The 12,100-nt window shown below is 30.5% G+C and overlaps 2 protein-coding genes across 2 annotated transcripts; one reads left to right on the top strand and one right to left on the bottom strand.

Annotated features, from left to right (window-relative positions):
* Positions 1-1,377: 1,377 nt before the first annotated feature.
* Positions 1,378-3,394, bottom strand: LOC109802843 (NAC domain-containing protein 100). The gene is made up of 4 exons (XM_020364244.3): positions 3,224-3,394; positions 2,848-3,059; positions 2,469-2,737; positions 1,378-2,193 (listed from the first exon to the last, which is right to left on the bottom strand). The coding sequence occupies exons 2-4, from the start codon at positions 3,032-3,034 to the stop codon at positions 1,585-1,587; spliced, it is 1,065 nt and encodes a 354-aa protein (XP_020219833.1). The 5' UTR covers positions 3,035-3,059; positions 3,224-3,394; the 3' UTR covers positions 1,378-1,584.
* A 1,535-nt stretch (positions 3,395-4,929) lies between these two features.
* On the top strand, positions 4,930-7,906 carry LOC145957529 (protein FAR1-RELATED SEQUENCE 5-like; the record flags this gene model as incomplete). The annotated part of the gene is made up of 1 exon (XM_083073802.1): positions 4,930-7,906. A coding segment is annotated over exon 1 (1,929 nt), but the record flags the coding sequence as incomplete, so codon positions are not given.
* Between the last annotated feature and the right edge of the window lie 4,194 nt (positions 7,907-12,100).

The following is a 12,100-nucleotide window of genomic DNA, read 5'->3' as shown; positions in this document are numbered from 1 at the left end:
AATTATATAAAAAAATTATTATATCGAATAAAAAAATTATCAGTCATTAATCAACTATTTACTATTAAGTGATGTTTCTATTTTTAAAGTAAAATTTACTTTATTACAACAACAAAAATACTCATGATTTTTAAAGAATGTTAATTATAAATAAATTATTGATAATTTTACAATAAAATTACAAGAATAATAATATTCAAATAATTATAAGTTCTCATTTTTTGGGTTTGTTCATGTCATTAAAAAAATAAGAGCTAAGAGCCTTTCTTTATCTACTTTTTTGTATTAAAAAAATAGCAAGAAACGATAGAAATTCTATGCATTATTTTTTTCTCCTTTTTTTTTTCTTGTGTTGTCATATACGTTCTTTGAAGTGGTGGTATCAAGAATTCTTGAAAGTCTATCAATCTATTTTGGTGATTGAAGACCATAATTAATGAAAAAAAAAATCATACTTTGAGAACTAAAGTTAACACTTCAAAAGAGTAAATTTTACCTTCATCGGTATATATAAAACCTCTTTTTTTCTTCATTTTTATAAGATTTTCTTCGGTGGCATTAATTATATATTTTTAAAATATTATTATTTAATTGATATTTTTTATATAAAAAGTAATAAATACTTAAAAATAATTGCATAAATTTTTTTTTACCTCTTTTATTAAGATTGGAAAAAATAAATAGACAAATAGACATTTTTCTCATCTAGTTTTACATTATTACTAGTATTTTAGCATGTATATTTCACAGACTAAATATTTATTGTATATAGCTAAAATATATAATAAATTATACATATATATATATATAAATATTTATTTGAATATATAAATTATATTTAAAAAAATTATAAATAAATATTTTTAAGCATATATATTATATTATAGATTTAAAATAAATAATTATATTGTGGTATAAAATTTATTTTTAATTATTGATAATTTATTTTTAAAATTAAAATCTAATTCATAAATAAATATGATAAATAAAAAACTTAAATTAGATAAGAGGTTAAGAAGATTTCTAAAAAATACTCATATTCAAGAATAACTCTTAAAAATGCTATTGTTTAAGATATATAGGTTGAATTTTCCAAATATTAACTAATTAGGTGAGAAAAAATTAAATAAAAAGAGAAAATGTTAATTTAAGAGATTTTAAAGATGAATTTGAAAAAAGTAGTTTAAATTATGAGCAAATTTAATATTTTTAACAAAATCAATTTTCTTAAAGATTATATAAATACGGAACGAGGTAACATTAACTTTTATTTAGGGGCTATGATCACATTATCTAAACCAGACAGTATATTAATACTACACCCAAAAGTTGCACAAATAAGTCTAAAGTTGGTAACTACATGTAATTGGATTGGAATGACAATTAAAAATTCAGGTCACATTAAATGTGGACTATTCAACACTAATTTTCTCAAAATTACCAACCAAAAGGGAGAAATTGAATTTCATGCATTTCCCATTCTTCCTATATTAAGTTCATTCAGTTGCAGGTAATCGACTTGCATGTATTAATAAATATATAATTGACATTTTCTTTCTTACACTAAATAATATTCTGTAACCTTCAGTAATTCCATAGGCAATTGGTGTCCACAGGTCCAATAGAAGCTGATGAATGATCTTGATTACCAAACATATTGTGTATCATGTCATTGTTGTTGTATATCACAAAAGATGTATCAGCATCGAAGTCTCTTCCCTCAGAAAACTCAGTTTTCTGAAATTGCATTGCACTTGATCCACGGTTTTCCATCAGCATTCTCAACATGGACTGCTCTTGAGGCACATAACAATAATCTAGGCACTGAGAGTTTCCAATTTGGTGTGCAATCTGTGTTGATTGATTTGAGACTGAAAGGGTTGCTTTGGCTGAAGCGGAAACATCACCATCAGGTCTTGAAGAGGGTGAAAAGTCCAACATAGGAGTTTCCATGCTTTCCACAATGTCATCATGAGTGTTCTGATCAGAGAAGCAGGTCAACTGAGACAATTCACCAGCAGTGGCTCTTGTTTCACTGTTGTATGGAGAAGAATCCATCAAAGGAGGCAATTGAGAAGCATGTGATGATGGTTCCACTCCAAAGGAGTTCAACTTGAATCTCCCACACTTTGGAACATGCATTTTTTTTCCACGATGACTCTTCTCGAAGACTCTACAAATAACCCATTCACTCTAAAAAGTGAGGGGAAAATGTCAAAACAAAAACAACCTCAGTTAACAAAAGTTCACCTTGAAGTAAAAAATAAAAAGAAATTATCACATCATGTAAGCTTTAAACCTCTAAATGTTTATAGTCTAAACCAATCTTCAGACACATAACTAAGTTTTTCAATTTACTAGAAAGAGTTTATAGAAATCGATTTTGTGTCACATAAAGATTGATCGAGATCATGTCTAAAATTATGTAAAAAAAAACTCATAAAAGAAATACACAAACTCGAGAATACCTTTCCTGGTTTGAGTTGATTATGTTTCCCTTCCAACCTATATTCATGGATAATCCAGTTTGTCTTTTCACCTTTGGGAGCTCTTCCCTTGTAGAAAACCAAGGTTTTCTTCATCCCAATGAGTGCATTTTGCATTATTATCTCCTTATCTTTTCCTGTGGCCTTCCAATAACCAGCATCAGTGGCCCTATTAGTCCTTAAACCAGTTGGGTATTTTCTGTCCCTCACACAGAAATAATACCACTCAGTTTCACCCATTTTAGCCAACCCTTCAAAAAAAAAAACAAGCATGATTATAAGAAGAACACATTTCCATCAAAGCAAGATAACATAAGTCATAAGGATGCAATTCAACAAATCCAAGAAATTATATACTCACCAGGCAAATCCCATGGCTCACACTTGTTCAAATCAACCTCACCAATGGCCAAAGCACAGAAACAGTTGTCAACAACCTTCTTGGTGAGGTAGTGATTTATGAGTTCTTCATCTGTTGGATGAAATCTAAAACCGAGTGGCAATTCAAACTGCTGATTTTCCTTCTTTGGTTTGGAAACGTTCTCCATTGATCCCACCCCACACCAAAACCCCCTGTTTCATCAAAGAAGCAAGTGAAAAACAAAAAATAGCAAACCCATCAATTTCAATATATATGTACTAACAAATAACACCGACCAATCTCAAACACAGGTGCATGAACCGAAGTGGAAAATAAAATAATAATCATAATAATAATAAAGATCAAGGGAACCAACCCGTTAAAGAATCAAGTAATCATGTGTTTGTTGTAAGAAAAAACAAAAGGGGCTTTGGTTTTTGAGGGGGGGTTACAGAATTTTCGGCATATGAAATATGTAACGGAAGTTGGAAAAGGGTGTAGAGGGAATGAACTATAAGGTTTGTTTTTTTGAGGAATTCAATGAATAAAATTTGTGCTGTCAAAAAAAACTGAACCCCTTAAATACTGGGTATGCAGAAACGTGGCTCACAAGGTAACTTGGAGAGGTTTCATGATTTTAGCTATTTGCATAGTTGGGTATGTCAAAAGATGAAAGGTGAAAATCATAAGATAATAATAACTGTAGTTTAATCTTGATTGATAAAGGGGAAAAATTAAAATGTGCTTGAAACTAACCCAAGCTTTTTTGTTGAGAGATTAGAAGCTCACACTCATAGATTGATTGAAAATCATTTCACTTTATTTGTATATACTTTCGTACCAAATCAATTGTGTAGTGTTACCTTTCGTATGATTACTAGGAATACCTCACCGGTCACCAAGTTAGCCTGCATGTAAATGTTGACGCAACTGTGCTCTTTAAATTAATTACCTCATTGTTTAGCAAAGATAATTTAACTTTTAGAGCAATAGGACAAAATTATCTAAGATAAGGAAGACAAAAGGACAAAATTATTCGAAACCAAAGACACCAGTGGAACTGAAAAAAGGCGGACAGAGGAGGAAACTTAAAAAAAAAATAAAAAAATTGATACTTGATAATTACAAATATACTTTCACTTCTAAATGCATGAAACAATTATCTAATTCACTATTTTTTTCTTGAAATAATAGTTAATTAGTTTATTACAATAAATTTGTGGTATATATATATATATATATATATATATATATATATATATAAATTACTCTTATACTACTTTTCTTTCTTAATTAATACTCAAATTTCTTATAACCAATTAAACTATATATCATATATTATTGGAAAAAAATACAATTTCTTAAATATACAGTTAATGTTGTTCACCAATTAAAATTAGAGTTTTACTTTTGTAATATTCATTTACATTCAATGTTGCATTAAATGTAAATGCATATTACCAACATAAAACTTCAATTCTAAATAGATAGCAATAACACTAACCATACATGCACCTAAATTTTGTATTGTTCTGTTTATCTTTCTTAATTAATATTCATTATTCTTCTAGCAAATTAGAGTACATGATCTTTAAAGAATTTATAATTAATACATCTTTTATATATATATATATATAAGAACATACTCTAATTAAGGATATTTTAATATAAAAATAATGAATATATGAAATAATATGAATTTGATCTTATATACATGACTTTTTAACTCGTGATACTATTATGAAAACTTATTATCAATCTCATGTTGTTTTGAAATATTTTACATTTTTGAGGTAGTCAATGTTGAATGTTGTTAATCAACCTAACAACATCCAAACCATGTCAATTTCTTTTTTGTTCATGTTAGAGTGGCTCCAAAAAGGAACATGTGATGCTAAATTTGATGTTGCTAAAGTCGATTGTGAGATGATATTCAATAAGATCTAGCGAAACATTTTTTTTATCTATCTCCTAATACTAATTTCTTTTCTTAAGTAGTACAAGAGCCCATTGTGGGGGTTTTTTTTTTCATACATGTGCAACTTTGGGCCATTGTGACATATGTATTTTTTTCTCGGTGAAGTCTCTGATAGGGAAGTTGGAGAAGTGGTCCATCCGTGCTGCATGTGTAAGGTTTATGATGACCGTAGATATAATATTATAATATTGAAGGGTTCAGATTATAATATAATGAGTAAGATGTAATATATTGCAAAGTAGTCCTTGTAAAATTTGTATTTGTCTGTGTTTTAAGGTTTATTAGGGTGTGGTGTTTTGGTTGTGTCAGTTCCGATTACGAGGTGCGATTGGCGTCGTGGTCCTTTTGTGGATCTGTTCGAAGTGGGCCTCCGGCGGCCCGTCCGTTGTTGTTGGTGGTACTCCGCAACCGGTGCGAAGATTTGTTAGGTTTAAGAGGTGACGAATCGATTTTTTTTATTGTTGAAACCTAAAGTGTGGCGTACAAAAGAATCCGTTTTGGAGGTTAACGTTTTTTGTTTATTTTGCATTTGATTTTATATGTATGTGGATTTTTGTTGATACATCTGTTTCTCGTGTGTACAGTTAATAGAGAGATTAACTGCTACGGAAGTGTTTTGATGTTCATAGATTGACTTATTGTTATTAAACGTGAAAGTAGAATGGAGTTTGAGAATTCAAGTATAGAGGTAAGTGACATTTGTGTCATGTTTAGGGTTGTATCCTTTAATATTGCGTTGTGTCATGTGTGTGATAAGTGTGATGATGAAGGTTGATATTGTTTTTAATTTTCTGATGTTCTGAAAAGCTTTAATTGAGGATTAAAACTTTTTAGGTGGCAGTAGCAGTAGATAATTGTGAAAGCATAAATGAAGGAGTAGATAATTTTGAAGGCATAAATGAAGGGGTGTTTAATTTTGAAGGAATAAGTGAAGGAGAAGATAATATAAATGAGAATGAGGAAGATGAGAATTTGGTTATTGATTTATAGGAAATTTGTGATGAAGAAGTGGAAAATGTTGTTAATGAAGGAAGATTTGAGGTTTTTGACAATGAAAACGGGGTGATAGTTTCTACTTTGGATGATATTTTTAATTTAGATTTGCATTTAAGTCCCCATGAGCTTAGGAATGTTCAATTTGTAAGTGTTGAGATGGCTTATTTATTTTATTACTGGTTTGCAAAAGTTAATGGATTTGCCGCAAGAAAGAGCAAGATTTTGAGAAATATTAAGGGGGAAAAATTACAACAAACCTTTGTTTGTTTCAAGGAAGGATTTAGAGATAACCGTGGTTTGAACATACAGAATCGAAAGCGAAAGCAAACACCGGAGACAAGGTGCGGATGTGAAGCAAAACTAAGAGTGCATATTGATAGCAGATGTGGACTATGGTACATTACATATTTTGTGGATGACCACAACCATAGTTTTTTGGAAGATAAGTATTGTAGAATGTTAGCTTCTCATAGAGATATGAGTGAGTTAGATATAATGCAGTTGAATAAAATGAGAAAAGTTGGCATAAGTACTCCTCAAGTTTATGGGTCACTTGCAGATCACCCTGGAGGGTATGAGAGACTTTCTTTTTGTAAAAAGGACATATACAATCAAATTGGAAGGCAAAGAAGGTTGCAAGGTTTGGATTCAAAATGTGCACTGGAATTTTTGAATGGTTTAAAACGCAGTGATCCTTTAATGTATGTTGGTCACACTGTTGATGAGGAAAACAGATTGCAACATTTGTTCTGGTGTGATGGCATGATGCAGATGGAGTATGAAGTTTTTGGTGATGTGTTAGCATTTGATGCAACCTATGGGAAAAATAAGTATTTATGTCCTGTAGTTGTATTTTCTGGTGTTAATCATCACAATCATACGATAGTATTTGGGAGTGCTATTGTTTCAAATGAAACTGTAGAAACATATATATGGGTACTTGGGCAATTTGTAGAAGCCATGAAAGGAAAGTCTCCAATGTCTATTATCACTGATGGTGATGTTGCAATGAAAAATGCGATAAGAAAGGTATTTCCTAATTCACAGCATAGATTGTGTGCATGGCACTTATTAAGGAATGCGACAACTAACATTAAGAAGCCAGCATTTACAAAGGATCTAAGAAAATGCATGTTGGGTGAGTATGAAATTGGTGAATTTCGAAAGAAGTGGTCTGAAATGTTGAACAAATTTGAGTTGCATGATCATCCTTGGGTTATAGACTTATTTGAAAAGAGGAAGATGTGGTGTACAGCTTATATTAGAGGGGCTTTCTTTGGTGGTTTTAGGGCAACTTCTCGGTGTGAAGGATTACATTCTGAGTTGAAAAAATATATTCATCCGAAGATTAATCTGACAGAGTTTGTTCAACAATTTTATCGTCTTGTGAGTTATATGCGTTATAGGGAAGTTGAAGCTGACTTTGCATCAATTCATGGTGATCCCGTTCCAGAAACAGATTATCATAACCTTGAGCTATCGGGGGCAAAGTGTTATACGAAAGAAATACTAAAATTATTTCGTGATCAGCTTCATAGTTCATCTTTGATGAGGGTGATTGGTTGCAAGCAGACATTTGGTTGTTGTATATACATAGTGAGAAAATATGAAATGATTGACAAACAATGGCATGTGTCATATCAATCAACACCGTGTGATTTGAAGTGTTCGTGCTTAAGAATGGAATCAGTCGGCATTCCATGTGATCATATACTTGCAGTGTTGGTTCATCTGAATTTATCAGAGTTACCTAAATGTTTGGTGTTAAAAAGGTGGACTAAGGTTGCGAAGGATGAAGTGAAGGGCAATGTTAGTAGACATAGGTGGGACTCTGAGAAAGATGCTAGATACTTGTCATTAATGGAGTATTTTAAAGAGCTAAGTACTTTGGCATGTGAAACATATGATGATTATGTTGATAAAAGGGATAAAGTTGTAAATGAATTAGCTGAAATAAGAGGTAAAAAAGGTGATGAATCCGAAGAAGGCAATGCATTGGATGATGAATTAAGTGTAGTGATAAGAAATCCTGCCATTGCTAGAAGTAAAGGAAGGTGTGTTGTTGAAGGTTCATGGCGCAAAGGTAGGAAATCAAAAAAGAGTAATAAGTGTAATTTGTGTAAACAAATAGGTCATAACATGAGAACGTGTGGAAGACAACAGAATTTGGATGATATGGAACAAAGCACATGTGGAATGAGTATTGAATTTGAAGAAAGTTACGTAGGTTACGAAAATGAAGAGGTAACGAATATAAATTATATTAAAATTATATATTTGTTTGTAAAACAGAGTTAGATGTGATGTGTTTAATGTTGTCATTGTAGGAAGATGAGTACATTGAAGATTTGTTTGACAAATGCGATGAAGTTGATAATGGGGTTGGTGACATGTCTGTTTCACAGTCAGAATCAATATATAGTTATGAAGTGTCGTTATCTCCAGCATTCAGTGATGCAGGTAATGTTTATGAATTAGTAACTCAAGTGTGTTATTGTAGGTGTATGAGAAGTAGTAAGTTAATTTTTATTGTATTAGTATGATGTTATATTATTTTAGTTGTGTATGTGTAATATTGGAACTAATCGATTGCTGATAATTGTTATTAAATTGTATTTGCAGGTTTTTTATACGATTGATGGCGGTTGCAGTAGAATGGAAATGCATGAATTCACATAGTTTGGATTGAAAATTTAGATGAATGTGACTTTTGTTGTTATTTATGCAGGAGTTTTATTTTATATTGTATTTAATTGTAGTTGGAAAATATTATTCAGTAATGAAATTATGATACATGAATATTTAAAGATACAAATATTTGAATTTGAAACCAATATATTTTGAATTTTTGAAAAAATTGGGTTGCTATTGCCATTGAGAGTGTTGTTGTATGTTGTTGGCAGGTGGAAAGTGTAATCCCAAAATTGGGGTTTATTGCTGAAATTATTGGGTGAATGACTTCAATGGATATTACGATTTTGAAGGGTGACATGGGTTTTGGTTTGTTTCGTTTAACGTGCCTATAGGTTACCGGAAACATCGTATATATAATATGTATATAGTTGATTGTATTGTAATTAGTTGTTTAATATTATTTTAATTGATTGTATTTAATAATTTATGTTTATGAAATTTGTAATGTGTTTAAATTTTTTGTAATTTTCGTTGTGTTTCGAAACACTGCAATCCCTGCGTCCGACGTCCGGTGGAATACAAGTGTTTATTTAATTTATGCAGCCGTTGATATACATTTAATTTTAGTTTTATATAGTTAAAAAAATTAATTTAAATAAATACATTTTTTTTTTAAATTCAAACCTTAACCAGTTGGAAAAATAAGTAGGTAAAAAAAAAACTTATATAATATAGTTAAAAAAAAATTATTTTGAAATTGCTTTAAATAAAAAGTTATAAATTACTTTCTAAAAAGTTATATATAATTTTAATGAAATACAAATTGTTATTTAAACATAATTTTGATCATATGTTGTTAGTTTATATTAAATAGAAAACATATGATATAATATTGTTATTTTATTTGTTAACATGGTTTGCACCAACATTGAATAACATTATAATTTATGATGGTCTTATCATATGTTACTCTCAAATCATATCGTATTATATATCCCGACTACCAAATACAGTGTCAAGAATTATCCGTCAGCTTATTACATTTATTACAAATTATTTTTAAATTACTAAAATAATTGAAGTTGAACCATAAATTAATCTTTAGAGACACCAATAAGGAATGTTAATTCAACAAAGTGTCATGGATGTGCAATTTGCTTATAAAGTGAAACAAAGAATCCAACAGTAAGGGAGAAAACCACTGGTTCGTAAGTATGATTTACATAATGTAGATTGAAAAATAATCTGAAGCACATCATTGTATTTATCCCTTAAAATGATCCAATCAAAGAATGGAATGAGAAAATGTAACACCCTGTTATATTCGTATGATGAAAATACCTATCTCAACGTCTGATTGAAATGACGATCATATAAAAGGCTAAACATATATAAAAGGCTAAACATATATAAAACCCTAAACATATATAAAAGGCTAAACATATTTTAAAAAACATCAGGAACCAATTATGATATAAATTAAAAAATAATACTGTAAAAAAAATGAAGTTGGTTTAAATTACGCAATAAGTTAAATAGATTTTAAAAGTACCGTGAAATTGTCATGATTGTTAATTGGGATACTGATAAAAAAAACAGAATGTCATGATACAGAACCAGTAAAATGAAGTGAAAGAGTTATAAAAGATGCATAAAATAAGAAGGCCAAGTCAGGGTTTCGTAACATGGAGGATCAGGAACTTGAAGTTTCCAAGTTTTTGAATCTTAAGTCGTATGCCTGTGTTGTATTGTTGGCCTTTAATAAGCTGCCCCCATTCCTTGCCAACATAAAACTCCCTTTTGTTTCGTTGTGTTGATGTTTTTTTAATCTCAGCTTCAACCATCTGTCCATGTTGGTTGATTAAGACACAAGAATTGTAATTGTCTATGCCCCAAACATCAACGTATTTGACCGGAAAATACTGGAAATAAGAATGAAAGTGAATTATTAACATCATTATGTATATTGATTTTAGAAATAAAATATTTTGTTAATTTAAAAACAATGATGTAATTCCATACCAACGGTTGTCTTCCAGTCGCCGCAGATTTTGTTATAGTATGAAACCAAGGAACAGGATGTATTGGCATATGATCTGTTGGAAAAGGCAGTTGTAGAAGTTGTTCTTCGGGTGGTGGTGAATCAACCTCTGTTAAATCTATAATCTCATTCTTAGGGTGGAGAAGTGGGACATTAACCTTGCTGAGAAAATTCAAAGTGCAGATTAATAAAAAAATAAATAAATAATGAATAAATTAAAGTTAATGAAATATAGTTTAGGATTATATGTACCTTTTAGAACTCTGGCCTTTTTCGTTTTTAATTTTAGGATAGGATATTTCCTCTTCAGCAGCAGTATAGATACGCAACTTAAATTCGTTTGACCCCTTGTACCAAAACTCAGCAATATGTTTGTTTTTTATACCATAAAAATCAATCATGTCATTTACGCCTTTGTTAAATATAGCAACAGTTTTACATAAATTTTTGAGGTAAACCTTGAAGGAGTTTCCTTGTGGGTCTGTAATCAGACACTCGCCTGGTTCAATTTTACAGATCCAATAGTTGTAAAATTTTGCATTTAAATAGATGCGACCCTAAAGAAAAACAAAACAAAAATATGGAAGAACATAAGTTATGAATACGTTGGAATTCTGTTATTGAATTTGATTTAACATAAAATAAGTTAACCTTATTTGGGTAGACTTCAGATCTGAAGTGTGTTGGTGGGTTTTCCTGATCAGCGTCTTTAAAAGTGTCCATTATATGTCTTGAACAGGAACAAAGACAAGTAAATTGAAGGCTTCAATTCCACAATCGAACATAAACCCTAAACCGTTGACATAAAAACAACCTTTGACAAAAATAATATATGCAATGTATGAAATGATTATTAAGGATACATGCAATGAAGAACAATGCTTTTTTATTTTGTATTAGACAATACAGACGAAGAACACTGTAATGGACGAATTTAACATGTAAAGTTTTGGTTTTTATATCAAGTAAAGTATGATAAACATTAAGCCCTAAAAAGAAAATAATTTTGTGCCTCAACAACGATAATGAAGATGATGAAGTTAACTAACCAAGGATTTTGAAGTTTTTCAGATGACTGTGGGCAGAAGATGATTGTTCAGAGAAGATGATTCTTCGGAGAAGATGAAAGTGGGTTGTTGTCTTGTATTTGTTTAGGGTCGAGAGAATGATGAAATGATGGCACTTGTGTGTGTATTGCCGACTTTGTGTTTGTAAAGTGACTGATGTTGGCTGATTGTGTTCAATGGATTTTAGGGTTTACGGATACGCAATAGGAAGAATATGAAAAGGTTGATTTTTTGTTGTGTAACTTTATTTGTGAATTGGCGTTTTGATATTTTGAATTTGGACTTTTGTTAAATGAATTAAAAAAAATATGAATTTACAGTAATTGTAATTATTATCGTTGGATACTGCGTTGGGGTTTTGGATTTTTAAATGCATAGGTGTATGTATGGAAACCAAGTGAAGGGTCAAATCGGTTGATGAGTGATGACCATCATGAGTAATCATTCTGATTCTTTCGTTTTACGTTCCATTCTGTCTCGTTTGACGTTCCATTCTGTCTCGTTTGACGTTCCATAAATAAGCCATTTTTTTTAACT

This window comes from Cajanus cajan, chromosome 4, assembly GCF_000230855.2.
Source record: "Cajanus cajan strain Asha chromosome 4, NIPB_CcT2T_4, whole genome shotgun sequence".
NCBI lineage: Eukaryota > Viridiplantae > Streptophyta > Magnoliopsida > Fabales > Fabaceae > Cajanus > Cajanus cajan.
Note: the sequence above shows the minus strand (reverse complement) of the source record. Positions and strands in the feature narration are given on the sequence as shown.

Coding starts and splice junctions, on each gene's coding strand:
- LOC109802843 (XM_020364244.3), bottom strand. CDS start 3,034: ATGGAGAACGTTTCCAAACCAAAGAAGGAAAATCAGCAGTTTGAATTG. Junction 2,738..2,847: donor TGAGCCATGGGATTTGCCTG/GTGAGTATATAA, acceptor TTTTTTTTGAAG/GGTTGGCTAAAATGGGTGAA. Junction 2,194..2,468: donor ATCAACTCAAACCAGGAAAG/GTATTCTCGAGT, acceptor CTCACTTTTTAG/AGTGAATGGGTTATTTGTAG.